At 38.0% G+C, this 16,489-nt stretch overlaps 1 protein-coding gene across 2 annotated transcripts in view; it reads right to left on the bottom strand.

Annotated features, from left to right (window-relative positions):
* The window catches only part of LOC149426971 (constitutive coactivator of PPAR-gamma-like protein 1 homolog), a 29,474-nt gene that overhangs the window by 9,245 nt on the left and 3,740 nt on the right, over positions 1-16,489 (bottom strand). Inside the window, exons 4-13 of one of the 2 annotated variants that reach the window (XM_089634418.1) lie at positions 14,531-14,644; positions 13,128-13,274; positions 12,544-12,705; positions 12,178-12,367; positions 11,836-12,065; positions 11,427-11,703; positions 5,178-5,316; positions 4,967-5,092; positions 4,146-4,254; positions 3,213-3,437 (exon numbers count right to left, since the gene is read on the bottom strand). In XM_089634418.1, the coding sequence (XP_089490544.1) occupies positions 3,213-3,437; positions 4,146-4,254; positions 4,967-5,092; positions 5,178-5,316; positions 11,427-11,703; positions 11,836-12,065; positions 12,178-12,367; positions 12,544-12,705; positions 13,128-13,274; positions 14,531-14,644 (1,719 nt within the window). The remainder of the gene's footprint in view (positions 1-3,212; positions 3,438-4,145; positions 4,255-4,966; positions 5,093-5,177; positions 5,317-11,426; positions 11,704-11,835; positions 12,066-12,177; positions 12,368-12,543; positions 12,706-13,127; positions 13,275-14,530; positions 14,645-16,489) is intronic. The other variant, XM_089634426.1, reaches the window with a different exon arrangement.

Here is a 16,489-nt window from a genome sequence, read left to right as displayed (position 1 = left end):
ACCTCAAGGACGCTTTACATAGCTGTATATATATTTTTTTTCTTTTCTTTCTGTCTATAGGAAACCGACCACGTCGTTGCGGAGTTCTACGGATTCACTGATAGCGAGGATGAATCCCTCGCCGGTGATGTAGAACTTCCGTCAATGGTGGATATGGATGTTCCTGAGGATGAGTTGGAGCCTTTGGAGGAGGGGGAGGAGGAGAATCCAGAGGAGCAGACCTTCACCTGGTCCAAGGATTTCTCCACCTTCACGGGTCAGCGTGAGCATTTTGCCATCCTTCAGCCTGGCCCATCACCCGACGTGTTCCCTGGTTTTGGTTATTTGTTGAATGTGTGTTATCATTTGTTACTTGGATTTTGTTATCTGTGATTGTAATTTGGTACTGGTTGTTGTTATTTATGGTTTTAATTATTTATTGAATGAGTGTATTTGTGCATTATTTGAATAAAAATGTTTACTGAAACAAGTGCATTGTGCATCTTTGCATTGTTTGAATTTTCGTTTCCATTCATTGTATCTTCCACTTTTGAGGAGGACAGAAACAGTGTCTAAAAATTTGAATATTATAATAATAAATTTATGTATGTGAAAAATGATTTTTTTCGCAGTCTCTCGACCAAAGATTAAAAAAACGTGTTTCATGTACCTGTTCTAAAACTGAAATAAATATGATGATTTTTTTTTCTTATTTATTTTGAACCACACAGTATCTGAATTTAAAAAAAAACGTATTTAAATAAATAAATAAATATTAATAAATAAATATTAATAAAAAAATATTAGCAAATTTTATTTTTATTCCTCGAGTCATGATTTTTTTGTCACCCTGTTCTTTAAAAACACATCTGTACACGGATGCCGGCGGCCATTTATAGCGGGCGAATTGACAACAATGCAGAAACGTCGCGAATTTTTATAAGGTAACCTCTTACTTCTTTCATTATTTTTGATATAAATTGATTGTGGAAATAATAGATTTGAGGTATCATCAGAAAGATAGTTTTATCTACATTATTTTAATGTAATTTTTATAATATTTCACCCAAGAAAAGTGATGAAAATTAGCTTTGTAAGTTTATCGTAGAAATGTCAAAATTTTTACGTCCCAATGAATATTTTTATTTTTAGCATTATTTATTTACAGGTTTCTTGTACAAAATAATATTATTAGTAACAACAGTTGTATAAACTACCGAAATCTGGAAGAATTGTTATCATATACTTATAAAATACGACACAAAAAAATTTTAAGTGGACACTTGACGTTTGATTTTTTTTTTTGAATAAATGAAAATATTTTATATTTTCAAAGAAGTGTCAATGGCATTACTTCTTCGAAAAACCTTTGGATTATTTTTTTTCACGAGGGGTGTCTATTCAGGTTTGTGTAGAAATAAAAAAATCAGTTAATTTTCTTATGAATATATTTTTTTACATTTGTTTGCCGAATGGGAAAATTTTTACACATTTTTTTTGTTAAAGTTAGCTATTCTGGGAAAACTTGTAACAATATTATCATGTAATATATATGAATAATAAGATACATTATCTGATAAACAGAAAACAATCGCAAAATAAACAATTTCTTTGTTTTTAAACGGATGTTTGACCAAAAGGCAGGAGAGTAATTTGCGCGCGGTTTTTTTCAAAAAAGCTTGGAATTTCCTGGCATACAACAGGTTAAAAATATATATATATATATATTTTTTTTTTATCTATGACATCAGGATTTGGCTCCATCGCTTGTAAATAGGTCCCTGCCAGAAGTGCAGTGCTGCCATCACAGTTTTCGCTCGTGGCTAGTCGTGTTCGAAAGCTGGTGATCCGTTTTTTCATTAGTGCTCGGAATCCGGGAGCACGCCCTTCTACAAACATCTCAGTGGCACTGCAGTACCAGGACAGCCCAAAAAGTATTCGGTAGGAATTGTTGTACTGTACTTCCATTCTTTTTAGAGATGCTTTGTTGAAGTTGGTCCACAGCTCCGAGGTATATAGGCTCGTGCAGTATGTGTTAAAAAGTTGCCTTTTTGCTTTTTTTTTATTATTATCTTGGAAATCTGAATCGATTTACACTAGAATGTTGTATTTTTTTCCGAATTTATTTCTAATGTCTGAGTTTAAAGGGCTGAGAAAATTGGTTTTAGGCGAAAATATGTCTAGTTTTATGAATTTACACCAAATATCTGAATTTAAAGGGTGGGCCTTTTTGAAATTTAGGAGGAAATACATTGTATATTTGCGAATTTACTTCGAATTTATGAGTTTAAAAGGCCGACTGCGACGGAAATCGGCCGGGAAATCTCGATGTAAGTGGAAAAATAATGTATTTTTACGAATTTACGTCGAGTATCCGAATTTAAAGGGCCGGCCGCGACAGAAATCGGCAGTGAAATTTCAATTAACGCCGAACCACATTGAATATTTACGAATTTACTTTGAATATGAGTTTAAAAGGCCAGTTGCGACAAAAATCGGCGGCGAAATCTCGATTTAAGGAGAAATATATTGTATTTTTACAAATTCGAAGGGGCAGCCGAGGAACTGGAATTTCGTTAATTCGAAATTTGATTTTTGATGTCCCGTGGATTTTGAATTAACGAGGTTCTACTGTACATCTATTTTCAAATGTCTTTTAAGAACGAGGATTGGTCCTTCCTACTCAGGAACTGGAGTCCGCAACTCTACCAATTGAGCCAAATCCCGATTGAATAAGACTGGGTATATTAACTGCTATAAATGTCATCGAATTTTAGAGAAATGCGAATATATGTCCGCATGTGTGTGCGTGATTGCCACCAAAAGTTGATAGAATACACTGTCATTGTATCTGCCGAGTTTCAGCTCGATAAGATGTCGGGAAGTGGGTCAATTTCCACTTTCAAAATTTGCATTCATTCACGAAAACAAAAGTAAAATTCAAACAGATGTATTTAAAAATATAAGATAACTAGCTGAAGCACCCAGCGTTGCCCGTACTTATTCTGCTTTACGCAGTGATATTAATATTATAATTTCAGAAATCTCATTTCTTCATTTCTTAAATCTTCCTCTTGTTTTGAAGGAATGGGCCAAATTTCAATAATCTCAGAATAAAACTTTTTATTTGTATAAAACAAACCCACAGGCACTCTTCTTTGTGTACATAGAAATGGTAGATATAGATTGCGGTTTTAATTTTGAATTTAAATTTCAATGATAAAGTTTGTTACCTTCAAGACAGTCTCCACTTGGTTCTCGCACAGCTGCACCAGGTGTTTGACCGAGTTGGCCTTGGCCAGCTTGTACTGGAACAGCTTGCCGTCGAAGAAGGTCCACGGAGAAGCCACCAGCAGTGGCACGGGGGCTCCGCAGGCATCGTTGGCCAGCAGGGACATCTCCACGCCGGCCATCAGCAGCGCTCCCAGCTGGATACCACGCACACTCACACTCGATAGCTGGTGGGGACAATGTGTTCATTTACACTCAACCTGGGTTACAGCCCTGATGCTGATGGCTCCGTCAAAACCTCTCTTTCAATTACATGCGTCATTTATAAAGACGGAGAGGTTACGACGAAACTCTGAGCAGTATGTATTTATAATAAGTGAAAATATAAATCATTTGGGCAAGCATGTTTGTCTGCGAGTCCAATGTTAAAATTAACTTCTTCTAGCATCTTGTCTTCAACGCACAAATCGGTGATCTTTATAAAATGTCCATATAGGGCGCCAACAAGGAAATTATTTTCAAGATTAAAGCACAGCCAAATAATGTTGAATCTGGGGTATTCCAGACTCCACAGTCGTGCACAGCTGATGTCAACTCAGTTATAGAGACAGTGACCTGCCTTGGGTCTAAACTAGCCTAGGAGGTTAAGCCCGCGCAGTACAAATAGGAGGCGTCTAGAGGCTCGGCTGGTTGTAAAGAGTCTAGAGCTGCATGGGTTTTAGCTTGCTTATGAGGCAGCCTACCTTCAGTCCAGGGAGCCCACTACCCAAGGGCCCGTACAATGGTAGCCAGTTGTAAAAGGTCTCTCTCTAATAATATAATCTCTCCTGATCAGGCCAGTCATGCAGAAGATGGACCGATGCATCAGCGGCCAAGACAAATAAAAAAAGCAATACGACATAAAGCAGTGAAATGTGGAGGGAGACATTACTCACTGTCATTCCTTGTAAATGTAAAGGACTTCTCAGTTCCTGTGCAAATGCTGTGGCAATGAATGCGTCTAGTTCATGCCGGCGCAGACACGGGGCAGCTGTCATGATATAACTGCAATATTATAAACATAATTATTGTTTAATTATTCTGTTGAATAAATACTCCACTTTTTATATCTACAGAAAATATATTGTTTTAAAGTTATTAAATCTAGTCTAAGGACCAGTTCATTTTCAAGTTCTATTCAAGTTATTATTATTCAATCTATTATTATTTCAGTTATGAAAAACATCTGGCCCATAATGATATAATAACAGAACTCTGTAATTTGATGAATTGTTCATGTTTTGCTCACATGGATTTCCTGTTCTGAGGGATTGATGTTATTTTTTAATGATAAAATGTTCCCTGCACTTTGTTTTTTATTCTTTATAAAGAAAGACAAACATTCCCGGGTTACGAATAACCAAACAATATTTGAAAATCTCCTACTCCACCACAGTAAGCGGAAAATGTTGCTTGTGATGTGATGGAGGACTTAGCCAGCTGAGGAATTGAACACACTACGCCTGGATGGGACCCGAATGCGATGGCAACTCGGTCACCGACATGTTACTTTAAAATCTACTTTGAAATAAGTAGATTTTTTTATTAGTCCTGTATTCAGTTATATTTATGTGCTTTAGAAGAGTGTGAATGAGTGGAATTCATTAAAGTTTCTTTGTCAAAATATTGTTGGTTTTCGTTTGTTGGAAGTCTCTTGTAAGATCTAGCGATTATCTTGTTAGATAATAGCGTGAGTAGCTTCAGTGAATGAACTTACCGTAAAACTGTGGCCAAGATGAGAAGATGTTGAGGAACATAGGATGTGTTGAGCATAAGCGGGCTGTCGGAGCGCATGCACGACAGGAATGCCCGGAGCCGGCGGCGCTTGTCATCTTGAGCTGTGCTGGAATATCGAGACCATTACTTTAGCTGAGAATTAAAGTATAACTAGGATGTCGTAAGACATTATCAGATATTGGTATATTTACCCAAACCACAGGCGCTGGACCGTGGGTACGGGCCAATCCAGCATGACGCCATGAACTATATCGGGGGTTTTTCCAGGATTCTGCCGAGTGTATATCCACTCTGAAACACTGATGTCTAATGGACCAGGCTTCTCTCCTTCTGTAAGTTAAAAGATAAGAAATTATGAATAAGGTAGTAAAGGTTCCCTGATATTTCATCAAAATGAAAATTCAACACATCTTTAAAAAGTGATATAGAGTCAGTAAAAGTGATTGAAACAAAAACTAGGTTTAATAGTTACTTATGTAACCTATTTAACCTAATTTTTGTTTCACTTTATATCACTTTTTGGAGGCGTGTTGAATTGTCATTTTGATGACATACCCGGTCACCGGTAGTAAATCCTCATTCGGAAAGATTTCATAAAGCGAGATTTTAGCCAATCTGATTTTATATGGAATTTAATAGGACAACTTTAATTAACAGTTGAAACATATAGTCAAATGATTTAATTATGTTTGAGGAAAAAATACAGAATTTTGTCAGTAAAATCTGAATACGTAATGCTACAGTTTTTAAAGTACCTCTATAAATATGACAGTTCCAGAACAAAGTAGTCTTGGGGCTTTATAGCAAAGCAATTTGTTTATTTACTAACAGACCACATCCAATTACAACCCATTACATATTACACATAGTTAATACAAGAAATAACGTTACAATACAGGATATTAACACTCTCCAGGCTATGCCCGGACCCGTTCGTGTAGATATTTTCAGGTAATCGGCCGAATCCGAACTGTGTTTGGTTTACATATTTTTCCTGTCTAAACTACGTGTGCTGTTCGTGAAGTTTAGAGTCAAGTAGAATTCATAAATCACACACTCCCAAAATCGTCGCTGTACAACAAACAGTTTTTATACAATGAGAGTTCAAGTGTTTCAGTGGCTGCACAATGTGTGCGACTTTTAAAACTCTGAAAGTTTACAAAATAAACTTTCAGAGTTTTTCATTGGTGTATAGTATAATAAGTGGGCTACAAATGAGAATTGTACAGTCAATGTATTGGCATATCTATGATTTTTTAGGACCAATTTGTTTCCTATAAAAAGCCCGAAGATATCGATTTAGTGGTTTATTTATGATGAGCTCCTTGGGTTATGCAAGACGTTACATCAATACTGATTATTGATATCAATATAGATTATTTATTTTAACTCTTTTTTTCCTTTCTCTCTACGAAGAACTAAAGAAGAATAATAATGGATCTTATTTTTTTTATTTTTTATATTAACTCCACACAGGAGGCCCTGAAGAAAATAATTTCCCTCAAAGCCTATGTCATCTTTGGGGATGCTGTGTGGAGGGTCTTTTTGTGGAGAGGAAGGAGTGAACATGGGTCTTGAAGAGTCCCATGTTGTAGGAGGGAGGAAACACAGAGGCCGGCAGTTCGTTCCACAGCCGACCTGTTGAACCTAAGAACGAATCGTAGAAGCGACCCGTTCTCATGTGACAAATGTCAACCGTGTACAAATGTTGGGCGCGCGTTTGGCGTGTATCCCGACTACGCACCGGTGCCGAAGGGATCAACGACGCTAGTTCCTCAGAGCATCTTCCATTGTAATACCGATAGAACAAGGACAGCATACCTACCTGACGCCTGTGCTCTAAAGATGGGGAATAGTCATAGATACTCTCTGATAGGGGAATCTATCAAACGGACCGCCTGTTTCTGCACAGAGTCAAGGGTTTTTTTTCAGGTATTTTGGGGCTCCGGACCAGAGATGGCTGCCAAATTCGATGGGCGCACTTGCGATTTGTACAGGGTCAGCAGTTGTGTACTATTAAAGTATCTGCGGGCCCTGTACAGTATTATTTATTTATTTTATTTATTGTTTTTATTTTAGTAATTTGTACATTTAAGTTTACAAATGACTAATTAATTATTACATACAAATATACTATTTTTTTTTTCTTGCTTGATGTGGCTCCTACACAACATTTTGAACTTTTCAATTTTTTTTTTTTTTTTTTACAGTATTACCGCACAAGAGTCCCAACTGCTCCCGTCTGGAGCCAGTGAGACTATGGCATCCCCAATTGGGGTATGTTGTGAGGCTGAGGGTATTGGGGAGGGGAGGGAGATGGGGAAGAGGAAGGTGAGGAAGTACCTGGCTATTCAGATCTGGTCACCAAACACGGCTAAAGCCATTTCAAGCAACGTTTCAATTCTGAATGGTGGTCTTACACCAGGGCGATACTGAGAGTATCTTCCACTCTGGAACGTGCCGCAAATATACTATATATTATTTTTAATTAATTAATTGTGAAATAACACAAATTAATCAAATAAAATTTATTTGCGCACGCCGGGTTCGAACCCGCGACCTTCGGATCTGTAGTCAAAAGCGTATACCACTAGACCACGCCGGCCGCCGGGCAGACTTAAGGTTTTCCGGCAGCGCGTTATAGTATTTCATCCCTTTATATAATATACTATTCTGGGTATTCGCTTTGTCCTTCTTTGGTAGCCTAATTTGATTGTACGTCCTAGTTTTTTGTTTTTTATGTTTATTATGTTGTTATTATTATTATTATTATTATTACGCCCAGCTTCTAAGAGGCCAACTTTACTCTGGCTTCGATGGAGCCCCTGTACCTGAGCTGGTCACTTATAGTTACACCAAGCATATCAATGGAAGGCCTGTTCGGAAGATTGCTTCCGTTGAAGGAGACTAGATTATCATTTGGATCCCTTTTAGACGTAATCAGACAGGATTGGGTCTTTGAAACATTAAATTCGACGAGATTATTTTTACCCCAGGAGGAAATACTCTCGAGATAACCGTCCATTCTCTGCTTCAAAGCCCTCCGAGCCATTGGAGTTTGTGTGCCTTTTGGGGGCCTGTCAAACAAAAAGCTATCATGAACTGAACTGTCATCTGCGTAACAATGAATCGGTGCACATGTCAAAAGGTCATTGATGTGCAACAAAAACAAAGTCGGAGACAGAACCGATCCCTGTGGGACACCAGCATTTATGGAGTGCGAGGAAGAGGTGAAACCGTCAGCAACCGCCTGAATCGACCTATCCCTTAAAAAGTCAGCAATCCACGTACACAGGGATGCGGGAAGTCCGTAAGAAGGCAATTTGTTGACAAGTCCTCGGTGCCAGACCCGGTCAAAGGCCTTGGATATGTCTAGTGCGACAGTTTGGGTCTCACCGTGACGTTCCAGGCACCGCCCCCAAACATGCGTCACATACGCGAGAAGATCACCGCACGAACGGTTCCACCGGAATCGGTATTGACGTTCGTTGATAATTTTGTTCTTCTCGAGGTATGTGAGCAGTTTGTCGTTGATCACACGTTCCATCACTTTGGACAGAACTGATGTGATCGCTATGGGGCGGTAGTTGGCCGGGTTGGAGCGGTCACCTTTCTTGGGAATAGGGTGAATGACCGCTTTTTTCAACCAGAGGGCACAGTGCCACACTTCAGGGACATTTTGAAGAGCTTTGTCAAAACTGGAACTATTTCCGCAGCACACCTCTGCAATACCAGGGCAGGTATTCCATCGGGTCCACTAGCTTTGTTAACATTGAGCCCCCGTATAACGTGGAGTCATTGATGTATTATACTAGATTAGCCCTGTCTAGTAAAATTCATTTTAAAAATAACGCCACGTAGCGTACGTCACAAATATGGAGATGAACTTAACAACCCAACTCTGTTTAAACTCCTTGTACAAGCGTTCAAACTCGTAAGCGAAACCACGGAGAATTTGCTGTCAAAGGTGTTCTAATATGGACATAATTCAAATTCAAATATTTGGAACTCGGTTATTTTTGTGATTGAAAAAATGAACTTGCCCAGCATAGCTGAGAAGCAAAATAGGCCAATAAAAGGTAAAACGCAATGCACAGTGCCCATTTCGCATTGCGACATAATGCGTGGGCCTTTTCATAAATGTGCATGTGAACCAAACCAAAATTGTGTTGGGGTTATTTTTAAATGAATATGCCGTGTCTAGTCTAATTTAGTCTATGCGTGGAGTACATCCCGATGCCGGATCCTCAGCTTTTTCATATAGAAGCCGCAGTGAGGAACCGACGGCGGAACAGCACCCCCGTCATCGAGGGTCGAGTTTTCCGTAAACATTTTCCCTAATAGGTTAGCCTTTTCGGTGGCGGTGTTTGCTAGTGAGCCGTCAGGTCTGGTAAGAGGTGGCAAACTGGGTTTGCAAAAATTCCGACCTATTGAGCCCACAAGCGACCAGAATGCTCTGCTGCCATGCGGGCAGGCAGCCAGCTTTTTGCTGATCTGCAGGTCGTGTTCGAATTTTGACCTATTAATGATCATATGACTATGAATAATGATGACTTATACCGATGGCATGTAGTTTGGCCATAAGGATAGAGTGGTTAACTTTATCAAAGGCTCTAGAAAAGTCAGTGTAAAGGAAAGTAAATTAGTTGTGGTAGATTTAGCAGATCTAAATCCATGCTATTCCTCAATCAGAGCATTTTTGAAAATAGGAGTGATTTTCTCTGTAATGATAGACTCTGAGATTTTGGGAATATGAGATATAATCGATATCGGTATGTAATGTTTATTATTAAATTAGCCCCTTTCCATAATGCTATTTTATCTTCGATGCAAATCCTAGTGGGCTAAGACCATGCTTAAGCAGAGGTCTCCTGCGACCGTTTCCACAAACAATACCTCAAACATTACTTCAAACATTGTTCTTTTTGGTCCACATTCCGTCTCCTCCCTTTGTTGAAACATTTATTTATTTTTTTTTTTAAAAGAAAGACAAATATTCCCGGGTTATGAATAACCTGACAATATTTGAAAATCTCCTAATACCACCACAGTAAGCTGAAAATGTTGCTTGTGTTGTGATGGAGGACTTAGCCAGCCGAGGAATTGAACACACTAGGCCTGAATGGGACCCAAGCGTGATGTCAACTCGTACCGTGGATTGGACTGACATTGGATCGTGGTGGGTGTGACCATATACATTTTTAAATTTTTTTGTAGATGTCTGATGAGGAAGACGTGTGTGCTCTCAGTTTTTCACTGTCAACTGTCAAGACGAGTTTTGACATTCTTCCAGTTTTAGCGATCACAGAAATTATTGCTTCAGCAAGGAAACAGATCTCGGGTTCGATCGTACCTTCGGCCACGTAATTTGTATATTTACATCAGGAATTGAAAACGTAAGATAGATTGGTGGATGGATTTCGAAGAATTAGTTTTATTTATTCATCCAGATAATAAAAGAAAAGAAAAGTGGGAAGTGACGTCATTTCACCAGAAATGCAATTTTTTTTTTTTAATGTGAATACCACAGAAGAGTCCTAACTGCTCCCAACTGTATGGAACCAGTGAGTCTATGGCATCCCTAATTAGGGTATGTTGTGAGGCGGGGAAGGAGTAGTGGGGAGGGGAAGGAGATGCGGTAGAGGAAAGTGGGGAAGTACCTGGCTATTCAGATTTGGTCACCAAACACGAACAAAGCCATTTCAAGCAATGTTTCAATTCTGAATATGGTGTTATACTGAGAGTATATTCCAATCTGGAATGAATCGGAAATATTTCATATATTATTTTAAAATTAAATTAGATTATCAAATAAAATTTATTAGCGCGCACGCCAGGATTCAACCAGCGACCGTTTTATGCTCCGTGACAGAACCGTTTCAAATGCACAGAGAATGTTTTCCAACGGCCACGGAAAACACGAACATTGCAATTTCGAACAAAAATGTGGATTGGAACACCCCCTTTTGAGTAAATGTTCGAATAATGTTGTGTTAATGTTTGAAATAATGTTGTGGAAACAATCGCTCGAGACGCGGCTTTACAAGAACAGGAGCTATAGAAACATGACGCGTTGGATAAAACAATAAATAATAAAGTAGTACTGGCATATTTTGGAGGGGAATTCTAATAAACAAATCCTGAAAGACAAACATCCCGAAAAAATAACATTTACATATCACTTCTAATAGGCCATTGAACTACATTTTGAAAAACGGTACAGAACTTGCATATTTATTATAGTTAGGTTAGGTAAATTTTGTAGCAATTTTTTTGGCAATCTGGTTCTCATACGCTTATGCTTTTGTTATTAAATTCGACAAACACATCAATTTTCTCTGAAGTTGTTTATTGGGGAATTTGGCTTATGGGGAAGTTGGCCTTCGGAGACATGACCGAAACCCTTTTGGGAATTTGTTGGAATAAGATTGCATAATTACCAGGAGTGAGGGGCACAGACTCACCCTTGGCCCGGTTGGCCATGAAGTGGTGGTGGTGCATGTTGAAGAGGATGGCGTAGACATTCTGGCGTACGGGGCGGAACAAGCGGTGGATGTCGGGTAGCTCGCGGTGCGCCTCGTCCTCTAGCAGGCCGGGCAGCGCAAGCTGGCGGTGAGACAGCACAGTGAGTAGCGCGGGGGACATGAGGCCCTTGCTGTGGCGCTCCGTGCACGTGCGCAGAACCTCGATGGCCACGCTGGCTGTCTGACGGGGAACCTGCACATCACAACACAAACAAACAAGGTTTTATGTCAGAGTCAGATTATTTTCAACTTCATAAGTGAGATAAATATATTTCAATCAACTTTGAGGTTCACTGTATAAGAAGGGTTACACAAAACTACTTACAGAATTGTTGTTTGACTTAGAAGGCGCTCCAGAGCTGCTCGGACCAGCTGTATTATTTTTGTTTCCCTTCTTCTCAGTTATATCATTCAGTGCATCCTGAGGCCAGTCTCCAAGTCCCTTCACCTCCTCACCTGAATCTGTAGCCAGCCGAGAAGTGTCCATATCGCTCTCTTTTTCAATTTTGCTGTTTGCAGCATTGTTTATCTTTTTGTTATTTTTTGGTCGGCGGGCTGGAAAAGCGAATTTTGGTTCTTATTTATTTTTACATTCATACATTTCCAATTTAATGGCAGATTAGAGACAAGTTTTTGATGTGTCATATGAAACATAGAAAGTATGTACCTGTGGCAGTTTTATATTTGAGGAAGCCATCCTTGGTGCCGTTGACGTAATACTGAACGGATTGCTTGAAGCGAGCGCTGCGATTGTCGTTGGGGTTTCCAAACAGGTCTGTGGCGATGGCATCAAGGTCATTGCTGGGCAGTGCCCGCACATAGTCAGCCACCACTCTCACCAGGTCGTCTCCCACCAACTGCAACAGGTAACAACTTCAGTATTTGCGCCAGTTTTTTTTATAACACAACTATTATAAATGCCCAATTTTAAAGAGGGACTGGCATTTCAAAAGTCAGAATTCAGGTTGATGAAGACACAAATAGAATAATAAATAAATTTAGGACTGCTAAAACAAATAGAAAAATAACCTACCTTCTTGGGATTGTTGCCAATTCTCTTGTGAAACTCGGTGAGGTGGTGCTCCGTGAGGGTGGTGTTACCAAGCAGCGCGGCCAAAATGCACAGGCGCTCTGCCGGCACCTCGAGCCACTGCGCCAGGTCATGCACCATGTATTCCCTGGTCTCCAGCGAGGACTGCAATCAATACAAGGCAGACCACTGGTAACATCATGAAAACACATTGCATGTTAGATACTCTATTATATGTTTGATTTTGTCACGAGACTAATATTGTTGCCATAAAACTTTCAGTCAAATCATGAGGGTTGCAGGTACATAATATTTTTTTCTCAATTTGATAAAGTAAGCAATCATGCAGTAATGCATGTTATGTTTCAATTAACGGCAACAGTTCTTAAACAAATATTTTTTTTTTAATAATTAAAATTTTTACAAAAAGTCAGTAAATTGGCAAATCCCAAGCTTTCAGAAGTTGATGAAAAACTAGGAATAAAAAACTAAAAATTATCTGAAAACAATGCGTTATTTAACTTCATATCAAATCTTAATGCAGGGCCGATTACGAACATATTGAGAGAGTAGAAATATGGGCTTACCCTGTATGTGAGTTTGAGCTGAGAGGAGCTGAAGTAGCGCGGAGGCTGGAAGGCCAGGTACTCCCCGGAGTTGCCCACTATTCCCGCATAGCCCCGCTCACGGCACAGTCCCACCACTTCCTGGTGATGGTCATCTGTAGACACCATCTGACAAAGATGCAATATGATGATGGATCTTCCGCATGTGTAAGAGGTCAAGTGATACAAAGCACCAGTGAATGTTACCGCCTTCATATCACAAGCAAACTTTCAGAGTCGGGACGAGGGCTTTTGGCATCTGGGGGTACTCACTCCGTAATGCACTCACAATGATGTTGGTAAAATTGATGTACATACATAATCGCTATTCCCTTGTTTTCAACATTGCTCCTTGTGTAAATTAATAAGACTCATAGACGTAGTGGTCAATAAAATATTTTGTAAAATGCAAAGGCGGCTCCAGGGGTCCAGAAGTGGAAAGTCAATCGAAAAAAAAAATGAAATGTTAATACATATTGCTAATGCGTAATGAATATTATAAAAACGCCAATGTATGTAATTAATTTGCTAGTACCCACCTATTCTGAAGCCGGCAGTACAACATTGTTTAAGTTAATATTATTTACTAACACATTTAACTAATTACTGTATTTTTTTCATTTAAAGATATTTTTGTATTAAAAGTTTTAATTTTAATTTGTATTAACTCCAAACTCAGTCCGTTGTTTATCAGTAGTTAAAAAGTAAACAATGAAAGCAAAAGTACCTATCTGTTCATTTTATTGCACCCGCAAATGCACTGATAAAAAAGATAACTTTTGTTTTTAACCTCTTTATTTTTCTCTCTTGTAACAAAAACTAATTGTCACTTTATTTGAATACATTGTCACGATTCAATGAATTGTTTGCGATTTCTTTCGATATGTTATCCACAGAATTTGACATTTTAAATTATTCCATGCAAATTACATCAACAATCGATAAACAATTTCGCGAACTAATATTCAAGTTTTTTTCACACCTCCCTCTAATACCTTAATAATCTTAGGTCGTAGATATCTCTACCTCACCGCAGTCATGTCTGAAAATCCCTTTAAAATAAATTTTGTATGATACTAAGCATACGTCAGACATGATAGTGTATAACTCCTTTGCCTGTATAGCAAAGAGAAAGAAAGGAGATAGCTTGGGGACAAAACTTGGTGTGACCCAAGTCAGGTACATACAGTAGTTTCTTATTTGGACGCTAGATGGCACTGGAACTCGCTATTACCGTACAAATATTAAATATAAATTAATAATCGGGTAGCTTGATAAATCCTTTTTTTATATTAATGCTATTGCAGCATATTTTGGGAGGTCATTGACCAAAAGACCTCCGGAGACGAGCCACCACTGGTAAAATGTATAAGGTAGTAACGTACCACAGAGACGTTCATCTGGTGCAGGGCGGAGCGCAGGCAGGAGTGCAGACCCACTGGGGGTACCCACCACACCTTGGGGGGAGGAGTGCCTTTCGAAGCTACGTGTCGCAATACCTGCAAATATTCATTTATGATAATCACCATCAAATTTATTTAGTCGTTCAGAATCTATTATTCCTCCTTGTATCATAGAAATAAATTAATATTGTCAAAAATACTAACTTCGGTTGTGTGTCTGTCTGTGTAATTCTGGTTCAATGAAATTGGATTTGTTTTGATTTTAATTGGAACTGATGCTTCAAGAAATCAGACAAGCGAAAAAGTATGTACATATTAAAATATTGTAACAGAAAAATATTTTAATTATCATTTTCAAAATTGGAACTAATGCGTCAAGAAATCAGATGCAGTTTGATAATAACTTACATTACAGATAAAATAAATATATATTCAGGAAAAATTGCTATTATTAAAAAGCTGCCTCTGTAAAGTGCTCAAACTTCAGGAGGTGATTCTACACGAAAGTACAAGTAAATAAGATGAACATTTTAAGGTAGTTTTCAGGTACAAAAGTTGAATTGTTTGTATGGAGAAAATAATATTCTTCAATGGAATAAATTTTTTGTATTGAAAAAAAACAGCGGAATTTAGACAAAGTTATTTATCTTTTTTACTTCTACCATCATGTAGAATCACCTCCCGAAGTTTGTACACTTTATCCCTGGACACCCTGTATATACATATTTTTTCCTTGATCATCCTTGTTAAGTCTTAGACACATTACGCTATATTTTGCACGCATACTCTTTGCGTGGCATATACGTAAAATATGTTGGAGTGATAATCTTACACAGGAGTGGGGGGTCAGATCAATTGGTTAACTGCCGCCGAATATCATTTCTTTGTATGGGATCTGTCACTTTGACAGATGACAGTCGCGTAATTACAGTGCTCCGTATATTGTTCTGACCACTTCTCCTGCCGTAGATAGGAGAGGGGGTCGCATAATTTTCAAACAGCCTGGCTAGCTGATCACAACCCACACTTTTAACACATCAATTTTTTTAGGTATGACAGGTCTGTATGGGATTGTATGGCGAGCAATATGGGGTTATATAAAACGCTTTGAACTTATACCGTAATCTGTCACCCTCTTTACGGTGTGTTCTTTACATAAACTTTCATCACAAATCATAAATTTACAATATCTATTGATTTTATTAATTATATTGATTCAGATCTAAAATTAAATCATGGGGACTAGTAACAATGGGTTACAGAGTACCCACAATGATAACAAAGAATTTATATGGCTCAGTTTTATGATAGTTCACCCATTTGATGTGTTGTACAAGATCCAGTTACAAGTACCAATAAAATGGATGTACCAATCTTACACAGTGACCAGTTTAACCAAGCAACACGAGACAATGTAGAGACCTATGTATGTATCTAATGATGTGACTAGTTACACATATGTACAGTGTATTTACGGTGGGGAAATGGAGCAATTAATTTTATACTCATTTAATCCAGTGACAATTGCAAGTACAGTCTGAATTTAATAGTAGACAGAAATAATTAATGGCACTGCAATTGCTCAAAGGTTTTAAATGCCAATACCATGATGGCTCAGAGGAAAATGAAAGCAAGTTAAAAAAAGCACAATGGTTTAAGTGCATATTTTTTACTTTAAACAAATAATGTTCAGAAATTAGTGGTACTTTCAGAAAGGAGATGATTCTACATCATATTCTAAGACAATTTTATATATTTTTTATTATTTAATGCTTACAAGGAAATGCGATTGTTTTGTATTTTTCAAACTTCTGTATCAAAAAAGCCATTTATTTGTGGTAAAATAAAAAAAAATAACAAAATCTAATTTACATAAACAAATTATAAATTTAAAAAAAAAACATAAAATAAATCAAATTTTATTGTTTTCCCTTGTTTGTT

This window comes from Hesperophylax consimilis, chromosome 1 (assembly GCF_061612785.1).
Source record: "Hesperophylax consimilis isolate HC1 chromosome 1, BYU_Hcon_1.0, whole genome shotgun sequence".
Classification (NCBI taxonomy): domain Eukaryota; kingdom Metazoa; phylum Arthropoda; class Insecta; order Trichoptera; family Limnephilidae; genus Hesperophylax; species Hesperophylax consimilis.
The sequence above is the reverse complement of the archived record's forward strand: the minus strand, read 5'-3'. Positions and strand labels throughout refer to the sequence as shown.